Source organism: Podarcis cretensis (genome assembly GCF_951804945.1).
Source record: "Podarcis cretensis genome assembly, chromosome: 4".
NCBI classification, from domain to species: Eukaryota; Metazoa; Chordata; class Lepidosauria; order Squamata; family Lacertidae; genus Podarcis; species Podarcis cretensis.
Window position 1 is genome coordinate 95,586,714 of NC_137173.1, and position 17,246 is coordinate 95,603,959.

Here is a 17,246-nt window from a genome sequence, read left to right on the forward strand (position 1 = left end):
CTTCTACCTATGATAAATGCCTCTCCCAGTACACCTAATCCCTGAAGATATTTCTCGCTGGCTCAAAGAAGAGGAAGTTGGGAAAGTTTCTGTGCCAGGTACAATTTATAAAAACACTCTTCGTTTTCACACTTAGGTGTGTGTCCATGTGTTTATGATGGCAAAACTCTTAGAGAAAATGGGGCATATCTTACCACTTCATGATACAGGTAGGGGATGCTTCATCATAAAAAATAGCGCCACATAAAATATCAGATATCTGTTTCTAGCCTAGCCAATCTCCTTGATATGAACAAATTTTCTATCTTCAGTCCCCGCCCCCCCAATATGGAAGAACAGTGGTACAGTGGAGACACAGATAACAATTGTAATTAAGTGTAAAAGACCTTTAAGAGAAACAAGAACACAATATGGATTTAAAATTATTGTATTTTCAAATAAGTTTGGCTTGAAATCCAGTAAGGCACAATAAATGCAAACAATGCATTGATAACTTGACCAGAGAGAATTTTCTATGTATCAACGTTGGCAAAACATTGCGATTAAATGCTTACTAAAGAGGAAAGGGAAGTTATTTTAACACGTGTGCGCTGACAGCCACACAAAATATTACAACATTCTTTTGTAAATACTTCCATCATTCAACAGATGCTTGAATAGCATCGCCATGGTTGTTATTCTTTACACAAAACTTGAGCTAGGAATGTTTGGCCAATAACTGTATTTCCCATGATGTGTGGCTGATGACGAATATTTGCAAAACCCCCACACACCAAGACCCAATTAGCACAAATATCACAACCCCAGCGGTACTTAGCCTTACCTAGGGACTGTGCCTTCAGTCGGTGGTTGAATACAGCACCAGAAAAGTGTACATGTAACTGCTTTGTAAGACAGCAGCCTGTAACCTACTGTCAACTGGTAAGAATTCAATGTCCCTGGTGCTTCCCTATATTTCTAATTAGGTGCTAGCAGATGTGTGGTGCAAACCATCCCTACTAGTTGACAGGCTATTACAGTGGCTGAATTCCCACTACTCTTGTCTTGGCATGGGATATTCTTTCCTGTGTCTTTCCCCCGTGCCAACCTAGGAATGTAGCCACAACACAGCCACATAGGTGCAGAGCCGCCCCGATAATTAGACAGGGTAATGCCACTACTTTGGTGTCAGAAGCCCCCCAGGAAGCACGCCACAGCTGCACGGATTTTGGGCAAGACTGTGTCCATTTGGGGTGAGATTTCACCCCCAAATCAGCACGATCTTGCCCCAAATTGGCACTGATGGCAGCGCCACTTCGGCATCAGCAGTGGAGGTGGCAGGGCAGGTGGCGGCAGGAGTCGCAAAGCAGAACTTTCCATTTCTCCTCATGAGGACACACCACCCCTGCAATAGGTAGGATTCTTGCAGAGGGAACATCCTAACATAACAACCACCATTTCAGCCCAGACTCCAACTCTTAGATGGTTCTTCCCACAATATTCCTCCATTCCAAGGATAGTTTGGGAGGCAGGTACAGAAAGCCTACTCCTGACCAGTAACTGTGAACTGGTCAAGACGACGACATGTGCAACTGGGAAGCCACATGAGAAGCACTGTAAAGTTTGTTAAGTAGCCGTTTTCCTTAACCCAGCCTTAGTGATATGTCTCATCATCTCCTGATTTATTGCTCTGAAAGTGTCTATTGTAGGCATATAAAGGCAAACTAGGTACTGGGGGAGTTTCTTGTATGCCTAAGCTTCTTCAAAATGAAAACTGCCAACTGTTTGTGTTGCATTTCTGTTTGGGATATCATTGCCCACTTAAAACAAGTTTAAAAGACAAGGAAGCGGAGAACTCTCCTCCAGAGAAATAACTTTGGTTTGGTATAAAATGGATGCAGCTAAGGATTTGCAAATACGCATTTGTTAGGCCAACTAGAACATCTTCATTTGCCTTCCTTCAATATGCAAAGCTAAAAAAAAATACATTCTTTATTTCCAACCTGAGAAATTTCAAAGCGGGAGGTGTCCTGCACCGGTGGTTCAAACATATCTACAGTAGTAAGCAAACAGTGTATGTGTTTGTGTGCTTCATTTCTGTGTAGAAGGTCTGTATGATTTGTGACCCATCGAGCCAAGTGCAGCCAACCAGATTCTTAGGAGGGCCTGTCAGGGCATGAACAGCTGGCCCACTGCGTTCTGTTTCAATGTGCTACAAATGGCGCAAGACCTTCTTTGCAGCATTCGACTACACTCTGAAATGACAGGTTCATGTTTAAAGGGACTTCTGCCAGTGCAGTGATGCCACAGGTGGCCTTTGGTCAGAGCTCTAACCCTGACTGAAAGTAATGCTCATGCAGGAGAAAACTTAAGCATTGCCACAACAGCGCCATTCTTTCCAGCACAGCACCACTGTATCAAGAGCATCTTTATGTAGCAACCTACGAATCCAGGAGATACGATCAGGAGTGAAATCTTTCTGTGCAGTACTCCTGGCGTCAAGGCACTTTTATGGGAGTTGAGAAAAATCAGGATTTCCTGGGTCTCGGTTGCCCAGCATAGAATATGGCTATACATATTCTGGGGCAATCTTCTGCTGCTAATTCCACAGGATCAAGCAGTTACAAAGAGATTCAAAATGTACTGTCTTTTTTAAAAAATATTGAACTGCATTACATTCAAATGCAAGGAACAGGAGTAATGCAAAACTCCCCCTCCCCCAAAATATAACAAGTAGCTATTCAGTGCAAAAACAGTCTTTTCAATTAAGAGCAATATTTGGTTTACATCGTATTAGCATTACATTCTGCTAAAAAACAAAATCCAGCACCCATAATTGCTTGGGATCATAGTGCAGTCTCAAAAATAATTAATCCTTGTGAATCATCGGCTGATGAGTTGGTGGCTGCTTGGCCGTTTGGAGTAACTTCAGGGTAATTCTTCTTAAAATAAACCTAGGGAGGAGGGGAAAGTTCTATGTTAGTTTCATAAAGCAGCTTGTTCTACATACTGCAACTAAAGGATGCATATCAATGGGAGAAGGACACAGTTGTAATACATATATTTTCCTTTAAAATTAGCAAAACTGTCTTCTGCTCTTCCAACAACTTGCAGCCAAGCTGCGGTGTATCAACATACATGCCTGCTATTCCCACTCAAAGTGCTAATAATTCAGATCAACTGATAACTTTATCATTTGACATTAAACAGATAAATAAAATCCTTTTACCGGCTCAGAAATGGAGATAAATTAAAAACAGGGCGACAAAGCAGCTTCAAAATCTAGTGTCTGCACAAGGGCTTTTCATTTTCACACATAAAAATAAGCACAATGGATTTGGATGTTAATATCAAGGTTGTAATCCCTGCATTTTACAAACTATGATTGACAACCATTGAAACTTCGGGATGTACGTATGAAAGATCCCAGCGTTTAATTTGCGCCGTGGAGGAGTCATAGAGCCTTATAGAAATGTGATCTGGGGATAGGGTGCCACAATAATGAAAGGGAAAGGGAGAGCTGTAACAAAGGCTCCACCAAGCAACTTCTCTAAAATGTAAGATGATACCAAATAATAGGACAGTTCTTTGCCGAGCCTTTGAGTTCTTGAATTCTACCAATTTCTAGCTGAACTGCCAGAGATACAGGTTTCCTGATAAATGTATAATCAGAACATAAAGGAAATGAAATGCTGTCAAGTTTCACTGTTCCACAATCATCAGTTTTTAGTAGCTGTATCATATCTCTGCTCCCTGACAGATGCGTGTAACAAAATGAAATAATGTCAAGACTTGTGTGCTCTTATCGGAAAATGTGTTTGGGTGAAAAAGGACTTCAAAATGTATTTTCCCCCCAAAGAAGAATGTGAAAAGTTTTGTTTGAGCCTTTAAAACACACACAAAATATACTATCTTCCCCGCGGCTGACATGTGTCATGAGTTAGGCCTAATATTCATGCTGCCATGAAATGAGAGCATGAAACCCTAATCTTTAATAATTTGAGTTGTTTGGGTATGTTCCAGTAAAGCTGTTAATAAATCGTTCTTTTAATTTACATAGAAAGGCCACCATCCAGTGAACGCTCTTACATGTAAGCCAATCTTTGCCAGCCTGGACCCTCCAAAGTAGAGCTGGTGAGAGTTATAGCCCAAAAAATGACAACATGTTGGTGAAGGATGATTATCTCTCTCTCTCTCTCTCTCTCTCTCTCTCTCTCTCTCTCTCTATATATATATATATATGCAATGAACTCCTCTTGCATGTTTTGGGAATTTCATGTTCTAAGATCCAACACACCTACAACGGAAACGGCTTTTGAACACCCCTGGTTGCCAATTTATTATCAGACAGGGCTCCTGTTCTTAAGAACTGTGCAGAAATTCAACAGAAGACACTTTCCTTATCACAGGTTCCCCCAATGTGATGTTTCCACAAAAAGAGTTGGCAACTCCAGTTAAAAAATACAACCTCTTGGGGTTCTGTGGGGAGAAATCCAGTGCCTACCAAGGAGGTTTTATAATTTCAGGCTCAAATGATACAAGTAGTAGCCAGGGTCTACCAAGAGTACTGGTGTATCAGGACCACAGAGAGTACTGTTGTATGGGTTACCAGGCCCAGAGCCCAGACTCTGAGCTTTCATTTCATTTCATTTTAAAGCAAGTCACTAGCCCTCAAAGAAAGAGTATTCCACGGTGAAATCTACAGGTAACCTAAGTGATTTCTGTGAGAAAAGCCTGCATAGCGGCTCCCACCGTTTTAGGCATGTGACGTCAGAGCTGTGACTGCTGCAACATTTTTTGTGTGCACCAGGCTACAGGAATCTGTAGCGTCTTAAAGGGCTGCTATTTCCCCCTACCCTTTAGTGCACTTTTCCTACTTCAGTCTCATATTCTAGTCCCCTGGGAATTTCTGTCCTTTGCCCTTCCTTTTATCCTAGCAATCAGGATGCCTCTTTCCTGTAGTGGAAAGATCGACTACGAGATCATATGCTCCCTAGAAGTTGTTTTTTAGGGGAAGGAAACAACTAACTTGTTACTCTCCAACACCTTTTGCTGAGTAAGTTCCGAGAACCTGGGACCGAACGTGGGGCTCCCACCACTCCTTGACTCTTTGCCCCCTCCCCACTTTGTAACCACACTGTCCATAACTCCTCCCCCTCTCGCATCATTGGCTGCAATGGCGTGGCAACAGCAGAAGATGCATTTTAAGATAGTATTTTAACCTAAGGTGGAAAAGTGAGCTTCCTTTAAGAATGTTAATAGTGAGACTCTGCCACATTACCCTAGGACAGAATGAAAGCAGCAGCAGCAGCCTTTCAGCCCTCGCTGAAAGCATCTCAGGGTGGAAAGGAGAAGAAAAAGCATTTAGTTGAGCTAGAGTCTTAATACTGCAAGATATATGAGCGAGAGATCCCTGGCACTTCAAAAAAAACGAGGATACTATGAAATAAAGATCACAATGACTACATTAAAAACACTTTTAAAAGGTGTTACTTGCAGTAGCTGAAATTTTAATCTTTGCTCAACATACCTACACAGAATCAAAGCTTTGGGAGGAACCACAGGGATTGCCTGGTTCAGCTTTCCAAGCACTGAACCAAAAATCCGACCCAGATCCCTTTCTATACTTTTTCAATAAACCTCTGGTTGCAGCAATTTCAGAGCTTCTCCAGAAGAGCTGTTTGTTTGCTTCATGACACTATCTACTCTCCGTTCATCAAAGCCTCCTTCTTCTTTCCTCTTATTTAAAAGAGGGCCGTAGTTAAAGAACGGGGATCAAGGATGACCAGTTGAAACCAAGAGTTTGAAGCCATTTAAAAATAGTTCATTGTAAACCCTGGTTAGGATTAACTGCACAGATCAGTTTATGTGTGTGTGTGTGTTTATGGAGAACACAATCCTGAGGCCTGCTAACTGCGGCTAAGGGCTTAGGCCCTTAAAATGTCAGTAAGGTGACATATTAAATTCTTTCGCTGCCTAAGAATTCAGGATCAGGGACCAGTGCAAGGGTGAGGACTGCCAAACGTGGGGCTCCTTATCTTCTTCCTGCCACTGCTACCTTACTTCTCTTCTTTGCGGCATCAGTAGCAGTGCCTGATGCTTTGCTGCTGTTGCCCCGTTCTGTTGTTTGAGTGGTAGCAGGACAGACAGCTTCTCTGCCACCACCCCTTCCTCCTCCCAGTCTGAGCCTTGCTCTGAAAAAGACCCACGGAGGTCCTTTTTCATAATGCAGCATTCTTGGTGAGGTGGCCTGGTCGGTGTCTGTGCCGCTAAGGTAGCTTGCAGCGGCAGTTAAAGAAGCTTAGGCCTGCTTAGATAAACCTAGGCTTCCTCCTCTATATTTAAACAGCCTTTCTCAGCTTAAATGACAAACACAGAAGTGGCACAGCCCCTCTCCAACCAACCTCACTCTGAGAAAGGACTCCCTTGGCCCTTTCTCAAAGCTCATGCAGGACGAGGAGATGGGTGGGTGGGCAGCTGGCCTGCAACCCATCCAGTACACCCAATAATGTGGCAAATGGAGAGTTGGGGTAGGGCACCAATTTGCTTCTCTCCTGCTCCTGCTGCATGAAAACAATTGCCTCATTCCCTCTCGTCGTGGGGTCAGCCCTGACTACTGTAAATAGCCATTTACCTGGTTATCTGTGGTGAATAAAAGTGATTTAATGTTGCCAAGGTTGGGAAACATTTGTCATATTTGGAAGAGTTTATTAGCTCCCCTCCCCCACCTTCTGCCTTTTCCAGGCCAAATATTTTATATGAATGAGTACAGGAGCAGGCCAGGAAGGATTTTATTGGGCTTATGTGCAAGGCAGCAAACAAAATATCATTAGAGATTGGAAAATGGATTCAGTGTGGAATTGCTGTTGTTTTTGCCCAAAGAATCAGAGGAAAAACTAGTGCTTTAAAGAATACTATATATTCACATTGGATATGGAGTTTTCTTGTAGCTTGCATAGCACATGCATAAACTGCAGATTTGCTGGACAAAAAAAGGCATGGGCTCTAGGAGCACAGTGAATCTTCATTGCAACCCCGGCTTCAATTTGCAACACGGTGGTCAGGGAAAAGCACAGCGTGTCTAGGACTAGAGTATGTATTATCTTCCCCGCAGATATAAAAACAAACAATCCCAAGCATAGTTGTTTTCTGCAATGGCAGCATGTCATTTTCAGCTCTGGGTATATATTATTCTAAATCCCAGTAATAAAGCCCTGAAAAACAAGAGTTTATAACTGAAAAGCCACGAGACCTTTAACTATAGTGGAGAGGATGGGGTTTTCTGAAATACTGAATGTGCTAACTTGTGAAAAGTAAATTGTTGAGACAAACTTAATTACAACATTTTAGCAGGGGTAGGGAGAGGCGGAGAACAGCCTTACCTGTTTTGCTGTTTCCATTATGGATGCAGCTTCGGCCTTGCCCACTTGTTGAACCATCTTGTAAAACAGGCTCTCCTTTTCTTGGAGCAAAATGTACGGCTCATCATATTCTTTCAGACGTCCTGAATCCAAAACCTGATGAGTCAGCAGAAAGCAAGCCAGTTAACAACAGGTGAAGTCTGGCAAGAACAAAAACAAGTACTATGATTTCACATGCGCATGAATTTTATGGCCCCGGAGCTGAATGCTCCAGATTCACTTTCAACAGGAAAAGTAAATTAGTGCTGTAAACTACTGTTTAGCAACATACCGTAACTTACCATTATTTAGTTGTTATATGTGAAGATTCTACAGTGGGAGGCTTTGAGGAAGGACTTTCTAGCCCAGAATCCTGCTCTCACAATAGCCAGAGGTGGGAAACTGGGGCTACAAGCAGGATGCAATTGCAATGGCCTGCTACTGCTCATCCCCCCCCCCATTTCGGCCCTGATTTTCAGGGCCATACATGTAAAATTATTTTTTTAAAAAATAGAGTATATACTGCAAGAGCCAAACTACTAGAAATATGTCATTAAGGCACTCATGTAGTGAAAAAAAAAAGTAAGGGGTAAAGGATCCCTGGACAGTTAAGTCCAGTCAAAGGCGACTGTGGGGTTGCAGCGCTCATCTTGCTTTCAGGGCAAAGGAGCTGGTGTTTGTCCACAAACAGCTTTTCGGGTCATGTGGCCAGCATCACTAAACTGCTTCTGGCGCAACGGAGCACTGTGATGGAAGCCAGAGTGCACGGAAACGCCATTTACCTTCCCACCACAGCGGTAACTATTTATCTACTTGCACTGGCGTGCTTTCAAACTGCTAGGTTGGCAGGAGCAGGGACAGAGCAACGGGAGCTCACTCTGTCACGTTGATTCGAACCGCTGACCTTCTGACTGGCAAGCCCAAGAGGCTCAGTGGTTTAGACCACAGAGCTACCCAATGGCTGACACAACAGAAATGCCAGCATCTGAAATCTTTTGACTTCCTCAATCCATTGCAGTAGACATTGGCCTACTCCTAAGTGGGCTTGGGGAGCAATCCTATACACAAGAAGCTGGCATAAAGCACCCCGGCAGTAAGTTAAGCCAGTATAAAGTTTCGCTAGTTCCAAAGTCCATTTAGGAGCAGGCCTAAGCTTAGCACAGGAAAAGCAAGCCTGTAAAACAGTGTTTGAGTTATACCACACTTCTTGCCAGCTTAGCTTATGCAGGTTTGCCAGGTCATATGCCTGAGCTGAATGAGTCTACCTCCGCTTTTCTCTTCCTGCCCCCACCACAGGGCTTATGACAGCTTAAAATCCACCAGACTCGGCTCAGTGGTGCAAACACACCAGTAGCCAAACCGATGTTCCTGTTGGTTGGTTTGCACTGCGCTGACCTCCCTTGTCAGTTCTTCCTCCTGGTATGCAGTGACTCCGCTGCTGGGAGGTCAGGTGAATGCCCCTTCAAATCTCTGTCCTGCTACTGGTGGGTTTTACTCCACTAAATATGCTTTGGTCTGGAGCCTGTATCTGTGTCATTTAGCTCAATAAATATCATACAACACTGCAAATATTCTCAACCTGTATTTTAACTTCTCAGCACTGTTATCTCCTGTTTAACATATACAATGATACATTATCAATGTTACATATTCATTGCAATCTTTTATTTACTACAGTTAATCATAATTAAGAGAATCTTTCTTCAGAGTTTAAGGATAATTGAATCTTTCATGTACACACAGTATTGGCACAACAATTAAGATGTCCTATAATTCGGCATTTCAATGTGTAATTTTAAAGAAGGATAGCTCTTTATTGTGTAACCACTCCCTTTGAAATGAAAGAGGGGGAAATCTAGTCTATAAATATAGGCTTCACTCTTTTCTGTGAAGAGTTATATTTGCTTGGCCCCAAACAGAGCATAAAAAGTCTCACCCCCAGTCCATATATTTGCTTCTTTAAAAACACGGTATGAGAAAAGATTTTAGGTGGCTGTATCAGCTGTCAGTTTCTGATCTTGCCCCTTCAAACTGTGCTTCAAGAACAGAACACCGTCCCAGACAAAAACAACTTCTAACCATCTTTTTTGTCTCATGCTAACTACATGTTCATGCAGTGCTACATCTGACTCCCACAAAAAAGAATTTGAGATGCTGCAGGTCTTATCTACCTAGAACATGACGCAGGAAAATGGCTGTAGGTTGCTTTTGGTACTGACAACTGCTACTGATCTGGGGAGGCTCTTCTCGCTAACCTCACTTTGTTGCCTTCTTAAAACGAACATATAAGAACCAGAGCATAATAAGAACAGATTGTGCTAAAAAGTGACTATCCCCACTTGTTTTCATACATTTTGCAAAAGGAAAAGGAACAACGAATCTGTTGTCAAGTAGAGATGGGAGGCTGGTGTTCACATCTGCAGTGACACACATTTTTCACTTTGAAATATGTAACATTCCTCAATCAAATATCAGATTAGAATATTTAAATGGCATGAGGCACAACCAGAAGCCATGACAAAATGGGTCGTTTGTTTGAAATGAACAGAAAACAAATGCAGTTTCTTATTTGTCTCCATTTTTATCACTGCTCTATTATAACACCTTAGTTACAAGGATGTTAAAGTAAATAGCCAACAGTGTGCTACAAACTTCCGCATAGAGAATTATGAATATTAAGCACATTTGCTGATATCGCTTCATTAGTTTTGCCTTCCAAATCTGAGATTCAAAAGTATCCTGTTGGGGTTGGCAAAGACTAGGAGAATAGGAGAAGGACTTAGGATTGAAACCTGTTGAAGCAGAACCCAGGGAAGAGAACAGGTTTGCATAACACGTAATCCACCCAGTCAAATGCAGCCCAGCAGCCATATCTCGTGTGTAAATATATACTGAATATTTTAAGAATTTCTATATAAAGACATCAAGTGGCTTCTAAGATTTGTTTCACACATGCCTCACTATCGTCATTACACCAGAAGTACAGTGCCACCATGTCACCAAAACAAAAGACTACAATAATTGCTACGCCTAACTCCAAAACAAAGCCTGGAGGACTGGTGGCTGAAATATGGATACCATGATTCCACAAGTCGAACTGCCCTGAGACCCCCCCCCCCCGGGTATAGGGCGGTATATAAATTCAATAAATAAAAAATAATCCAACGTAGCTGGTGTTCTGACTCGCCTACTCTAAGTTTTTCAGAAAATGTGATCTGCCAGTTTCTCATTCTCCACTCCAAATGTTTGGCAACCCCCTCCTCAATTTCACAGACCCACTCAAGCGGGCTTGTTCCCTGGTGGGCTTGATTTGGCTTGACAGATCACAAGTTATGCAGGTTCAGAAGGAGCAGCACTGGAGGGCTGGGATGGAGCTGCAAAGATAAATAATCCTGCTCAGCCCCTTCTTGAATTTCCCATGGCACCACCCACATGTCCTTTGGCTTTCTCCCTGGCTACTTGGGTTAGAAATTTGCTTTCAAATATAACCAAAAGATCAGACACATAAGGTGCTTAATTCTGCGGCAGCTCCCATGTTTATGCAGGCACCCCACAAAAAACGCAGGATACAAAATCTGGCAAGAGACGTGCACACAGATGCACCGAAACGAGACAAGGGACCAGGCAGCTGCCAGGGTTGTTGTTATATCTAAGGGGCCTGCGACCTGCTTGATCCCCACCCCGTTTCAGAGTCCCCAGCTACTTGGAATTTAATTAATTTCCCAACCATGTTTCAATTGATCGTCTGCAGCAGCAGGGAAAAGCAGTGGTGAAAAGATCAGGTGTGATTTCACGAAGACTGCAAATGTTCCAGCCGCTGGGCTGCCAGAGTTTTGTGGAATGAAATGGTTAAAGGGAAGGGGGTGTGGGGAAGCCAAAAAGAGCAGCCTCTTGTGTGATTATGTTATATTTCAGAATAGCACCTGATGTCAAGTCGCAGATGTCAAAGTAGGGCCTAGGGCAAGGGATAGGCGCTTCTATTCCAACGAACGCATATATAAATTATAATCAAAACCTAATACTTTGGCCAAGTTTCTGACATTCCTGCTCAGGCTGAGAACTCTAGGAGATGAACCCAGAGGAACAAAGGTGTGTGGGGGGGAGTGAAAAGAGCGGCAGAATCCAACCCTGAACTATGTATACTTTAGTGTTGTCATCAAAAGTACAGCCAGATTGAGGAGAGAGCTCTTTCTACGGAACATGACAACTTAATTTTTTACTCCAGACAGTGCCACAGAATGCAACTGCTACATTCGTCTTCATAACCCAGACAGACTCAGAGTCACTGCAAGACAAGACAGGAATAACCCAAAAGGAGAGGGAGGCAGTAATATTCCAGCATAGAACCTGAGCTCAGGAGAACATGATTTGAGTACCAGATTTCATATAAATTAATTGGTGTGACCTTTTCTTTGCTCCCACTATTCCTACAGAGGTATCGATTGCGCTGTTCACATGGCTTCAGGTATGCTCCAAACCTGAACAGATGAGTTCTGAATGTTTAACCAGCTCTTAGGATGCTGTCTTAGCCTCCTGCTACTGCCCGCTTTTATATTTTCCTGGTTGCACGATTCCTCCTAGCCACTTAAAAATCCAAAGAATTCCAGAATGTAACCATTTCTTTAATTAAGCAGAAACCAAAAACAAACAACCGCATCCCAAAATCAAAAATCAAATTCTCCAATAATGTTTTATTAACATTGGTGATATCGTAGCCCTAACAATCATCTAGTCCAGGGGTAGTCAATCTTTTTTATACATACCGCCCACTAATGCATCTTTCTTGATGGTAAAATTTCCTTACCGCCCACCAGTGCTCGATGGAAGGAAGATTCAGCTTGTGCCGTAGAACCCCCTACCACCCACCTAGAATCCTGAAACGTCCACTGGTGGGCAGTAGGGACCAGGTTGACAATCCCTGATCTAGTCCAACACCCTGCAATGCAAAAATATACAGCTGTCCCATATGGGGACTGAACCTGCAACCTTGCCATTTCAGCACCATGCTCTAACCAACTGAGCTATCTCAATTGGGTTTGGTTTTCTTCACTTTGAAAGTCATGATATTGGGTTTTACTCAAGAGCTTGTTGTTGGGACCTGTCCGTCTCAAGAGACAATGGAGTGCACCTCAGGGGATGAAACCAAACCGCTAGAGCAGCGGTTCTCAACCTGTGGGTCCCCAGATGTTCTTGGACTACAACTCCCATCATCCCTGAGCTCTGGCCTTGCTAGCTAGGGGTGATGGGAGTTGTAGTTCAACAACATCTGGGGACCCACAGGTTGAGAAAGGCTGCGCTAGAGAATCACAGCGCTTGCTATGGCTGCAGAGACCAATAACTCATATGTAACTGCTCTCTCCTGTGTTGTTTTTGCTGCATTAGCAGCACCAAAGTGACCTCTCCGAGGGGTGCATGGGGTGTTGGGAAGGGTAGTACCTCTGGTGGAGAACATGTTGTGCTCCTTCTGGGGTAGTCTGCCCACCTTTGTTTTTATGAGCTCTCACCTGTGGCTCCTAGAAGCTGTCAGCATGTGACAGTTGCCACGCCCTGGGAAATAGCTTTGACTGGCTGGCTAAACCAGGTGAGGGTAGCTGATGGGTCTCAAACGCTAGGGACTTTCCTGCATGCAAAGACAGACTCTGGTGGATTGAGCAGACGAGGTGGGTCAAATGGTCGAGATGGTGGTTACTGCAAGTGTTGTAGAGGGAAATGGAGCCAGATGGGACTCATCTAGCAGAAGGAAAACTCTGGTCCTAAACTTCCAGTGCCTTGCAGCTATATTCATCTGTCAAAAAGTTTTCATGAGTAAACTCTTAGGGAAAATCCGTACCTGCTACCTTGCAGGACATCTCTGAGAGAAGTGAAAGCTAAGACGGACACCCCATGCAAATCTGGAATGGGGTCCTTAAAACGGTTGGATGGATGGTTTTGATGGATGTAATAATGGAATACTGAATGGTTGAGTTTATGTAAAATATGCAGGGATTTATGGTATGCAAAACGAACCATGGAAAGAGAAGAAGGGAAGTCATTGATATTTTAAGGATGTTTAAATGAGTATTCAAAATTGTAAAACAGAAAATTAAATAAAAATTACACACACACACACACACACACACACACTGGAACTAATCAGAGTTGTAATCCAAATCATGTGCAGGACACAAGCCTGATCTAATGCTAACACTCTTACTAAAGTACATACTAACCCTACTTTTTTTTACAATGCTCAATAGGAACGTCGGTATGTAAAGGGTTCCCTGAAGGTAGAACGTTTAAAAACTACTGCCTTGAAGAATAACTATGCTATTCCAAAATTCCACCGCTCAACTAAATTTGCATAACTAAACTCCCCACATGCTGTTTAGCAGTAAGAATTGCCAAGGAGAACACAAATCATAATAAGCCACAATCATGCCTAAAGCTGTTACACACCTGGATATTTTGTTTACCTGGTAAAGTGTTGGGGAAAGATTAATGTAGTTTGAATGGGAAAAAAGTGCTTGCAAAATGACCTACAAAGCCAAACATAGATTCACCGCACACATTATTTCCTTCTAGCCACTAGATGGTATCAGAGCAAATATCCCTTGAGCTGAAAATTCAGAAGTTAACAGTATTTAAGGAATGTAAAGCACATCTAAGGCGTGTATCTCACACTACCTATTAATGAATCATGTGTACAAGACTTAACAATGTAATGAAACTCCAAAGTCCACAATAAAATCACAATAAAAGGAGAAACTTTTATTTCAGCAGCAATGGAACTGCACCTATTGCTTAATAGGGTCACAAAACTAAGACATACAGCAGGGGTCAAATTATTCCACTAGTGTATTCCAAAAGCCTGGTAGAAAAGATAGGGTTTTACTTGGCTTCTAAAACTGGAAAGAAATGCTACCTAGTGGGTGTATTTGGGAAATGTAATCCCAAATTGTGGCACTTCCACAAAGACACCTTTGATTGAATCAGAGGCTTACTTGGGCATAGACTCCGAGTGGCACCTGATGGAATAGATGGATGATCAGAAAAGCCATTGCCCAGGCTGTTTTATCACTTTATAGAGAGTGACTAATCTAGCACCTAAAACAGAGTCTGGAAATCAGGCAGATGGCCAATGCAACTGATCCAAAATCAAAGTAAAACCAGCCCTCCGGTCTTCTCTCAGTAGTAATTCAACTGCAATATCTGTAGCTTCCAAACTGTTTATTCCATGGGAATCCCTGCCTCGAATGCAATAATGTCATCATTCTGCAATGATGTCTGTGGTCTCCAGGAAGATGTGCAGCTGGAATATTAGAACAATACGTATCCACTCCGGATCATACACACTGCAGATAGTGTGACAGTGCCCAGGACAGTGCCCTAGCAAGCCTGCCTTCCCCAAATTAAAATAAATCAAGCAGCCAACTTATCAGCAACAGTTGAATGTTTAAAATAACCTTTGTAAAAAAAAAAAATCGATAAGCTTTTCTTTTGGGAATTATAGGGACAGAACTACCTAAACTGTATAGAAACTTATTCATATATGTGACTACAGCGGCAAGAATGTTACTTGCCCCAAACTGGAAAGAAGCAGAAGTCCCAGCAAAGGAAGAATGGATACAAAAACGTATGGAATATGCAGAAATGGCGAAACTTACCAGAAGAATAAGGAATCAAGATAACAAATCTTTTTAAAAGAATGGAAATGGTTTATTAAATATTTACAGATAAATTATAAATGAATAAAAACATTGGCAGGATTATTGTAACAACCTGCAGTTTTATAAGAGTATATTTTTAAGGAGATGAAAAAAATAAGTTAATTTGGATGTGCAAGAAGATATTAGAAACAAATTTAAGGAACTGCAGAAAGAGGGGGAAGGAAGTCAAGTTTTGAAATGTCAAAATGATTGTAAAATTAGTGAAATGTATAAACTGGAAAAGTATAAATAATAAAAAAAGTGGTAGCAGAAAAAGAACAATAAGTATCCACTCCTGATCATATACACTTAGATAGAGGGACAGTGGAATAGTGGGACAAACAATCCTGCCTTCCCCAAATTAAAATGAACCAAGCAGTCAAGTTAGCAGCAACAGTGGAATGTAGGAACCTGTCATGACCACTGGTCCATCAAGCTCACTACTGTCTACACTGACTGGCAGAGGTTCTCCAGGATTTCTGGCAGAGGCCCTATCTGAAGACGTCATGGATTGAATGAGGGACTTTCTGCATGCAAATCAGATGCTCCACGACTGAGCTATGGCCGTTCCCCAGTGGGCAAAGTCTGACCATCCCAGTTTACCGGCTGGCTTCCACCCACTCCACATCTCCTGGAAAGGAGTTGTGTGTTCCCGGCACAATTACAGGTTTTAAGAACCATCAGAAAGGGCATCCAGTAGGCCTAAAGGTAAAGGTACCCCTGCCCGTACGGGCCAGTCTTGACAGACTCTGGGGTTGTGCGCCCATCTCACTTAAGAGGCCAGGGGCCAGCGCTGTCCGGAGACACTTCCGGGTCACGTGGCCAGCGTGACATTGCTGCTCTGGCGAGCCAGAGTCGCACACGGAAACGCCGTTTACCTTCCCGCTGGTAAGCGGTCCCTATTTATCTACTTGCACCCGGAGGTGCTTTCGAACTGCTAGGTTGGCAGGCGCTGGGACCGAGCAGCGGGAGCGCACCCCGCCGCAGGGATTCGAACCGCCAACCTTTCGATCGGCAAGTCCTAGGCACTGAGGCTTTAACCCACAGCGCCACCTGCGTCCCAGTAGGCCTACTGTTCATCAATCAGTGGAGCGGCGATAAGACTGGGAAAACCTGGACCTGCAAAAAGGTAAAGGAGTATTGGGAAATAATTCATAATGAATTGAAGAAAATGTTTGAAAGTACTTTAACAAAGCAACAACAACAGAGTCCTTTTTGTTGGGGACAATTCAGACAGAAATTCCCAGGTGTCAAAAAAGGTTATTTATGTATGCCACTACTGTGTCCTGTGTTTCATTAGCTGAAAAATGGAAAACGAGCGAGGTCCCAACTAAAGAAGAATGGCAGCTTAAACTTATAAGAATATGCACAAGAGAACAAGAAGAACATATGTTTAGAGAAGACTGGAAAATATTTATTGAATATAGGGGGGGAAATTGTGTACACCTAAAAATGTTGGTAGCATTAAGATAAATTCTATAGTGTAAATAAGTTTTGATGGATGTAATAATGGAATACTGAATGGTTTAGTTTATGTAAAATATGCAGGGATTTATGATATGCAAAATGAACCATGGAAAGCGAAGAAGGGAAGTCATTGATATTTTAAGGATGCTTAAATGAGTATTCTAAATTGTAAAAGAGAAAATTTAATAAAAATTATATTAAAAAAAAGACTGGGAAAACTTGAGAGGATGACTCCAACGGTGATATTTGATATAGATTTCCCTTTTTGCAGATAATGGATACTTGAATCTCTGGATTGCAGATGGTGCAACTGTAAAATCGGATTTTCAAAACTCTTTATTTTTTGGAGCAAATGGGGGGCAGGGCAGGGGAAACACGAGGGACAAGGGAGAGACCATGGCTTAGTGGTGGCCAACGTGCTTTGCAGTCAGAAGGTTCCAAGTGCAATTCCTCTATATAAGAAAGACTCCTATCTTAAACTCTGGTAAGTCGCTGTTGAAAATACCAAGCAAGGTGGATCACTGGTTTGACTGCAATATAAGGCAGCTGTTTATGTTTCTCAAAGATAGTACTGGCCTCAACAAATGAATAATACTGTGGCTTTTTTCACATGCTTTTGCACAAACAATGTGGAATGTTAACATTCTAATCTGAAAACCTGCCTACTCTACTGGTTTTGTAAACTAGTTTCAGAAGTGAACAATGCATTGTCTTG

At 42.5% G+C, this 17,246-nt stretch overlaps 1 protein-coding gene across 3 annotated transcripts in view; it reads right to left on the reverse strand.

Moving 5' to 3' along the window:
* Positions 1 to 411: 411 nt before the first annotated feature.
* Positions 412 to 17,246, reverse strand: part of ABCC4 (ATP binding cassette subfamily C member 4 (PEL blood group)) — a 157,709-nt gene continuing 140,874 nt past the window's right edge. For 2 of the 3 annotated variants that reach the window (XM_079972434.1, XM_079972433.1), the window contains exons 30-31: positions 7,362 to 7,496; positions 412 to 2,933 (exon numbers count right to left, since the gene is read on the reverse strand). In XM_079972434.1, coding sequence (XP_079828560.1) covers positions 2,826 to 2,933; positions 7,362 to 7,496 — 243 coding nt within the window. In that variant the 3' untranslated portion in view covers positions 412 to 2,825. The remainder of the gene's footprint in view (positions 2,934 to 7,361; positions 7,497 to 17,246) is intronic. The other variant, XR_013837848.1, reaches the window with a different exon arrangement.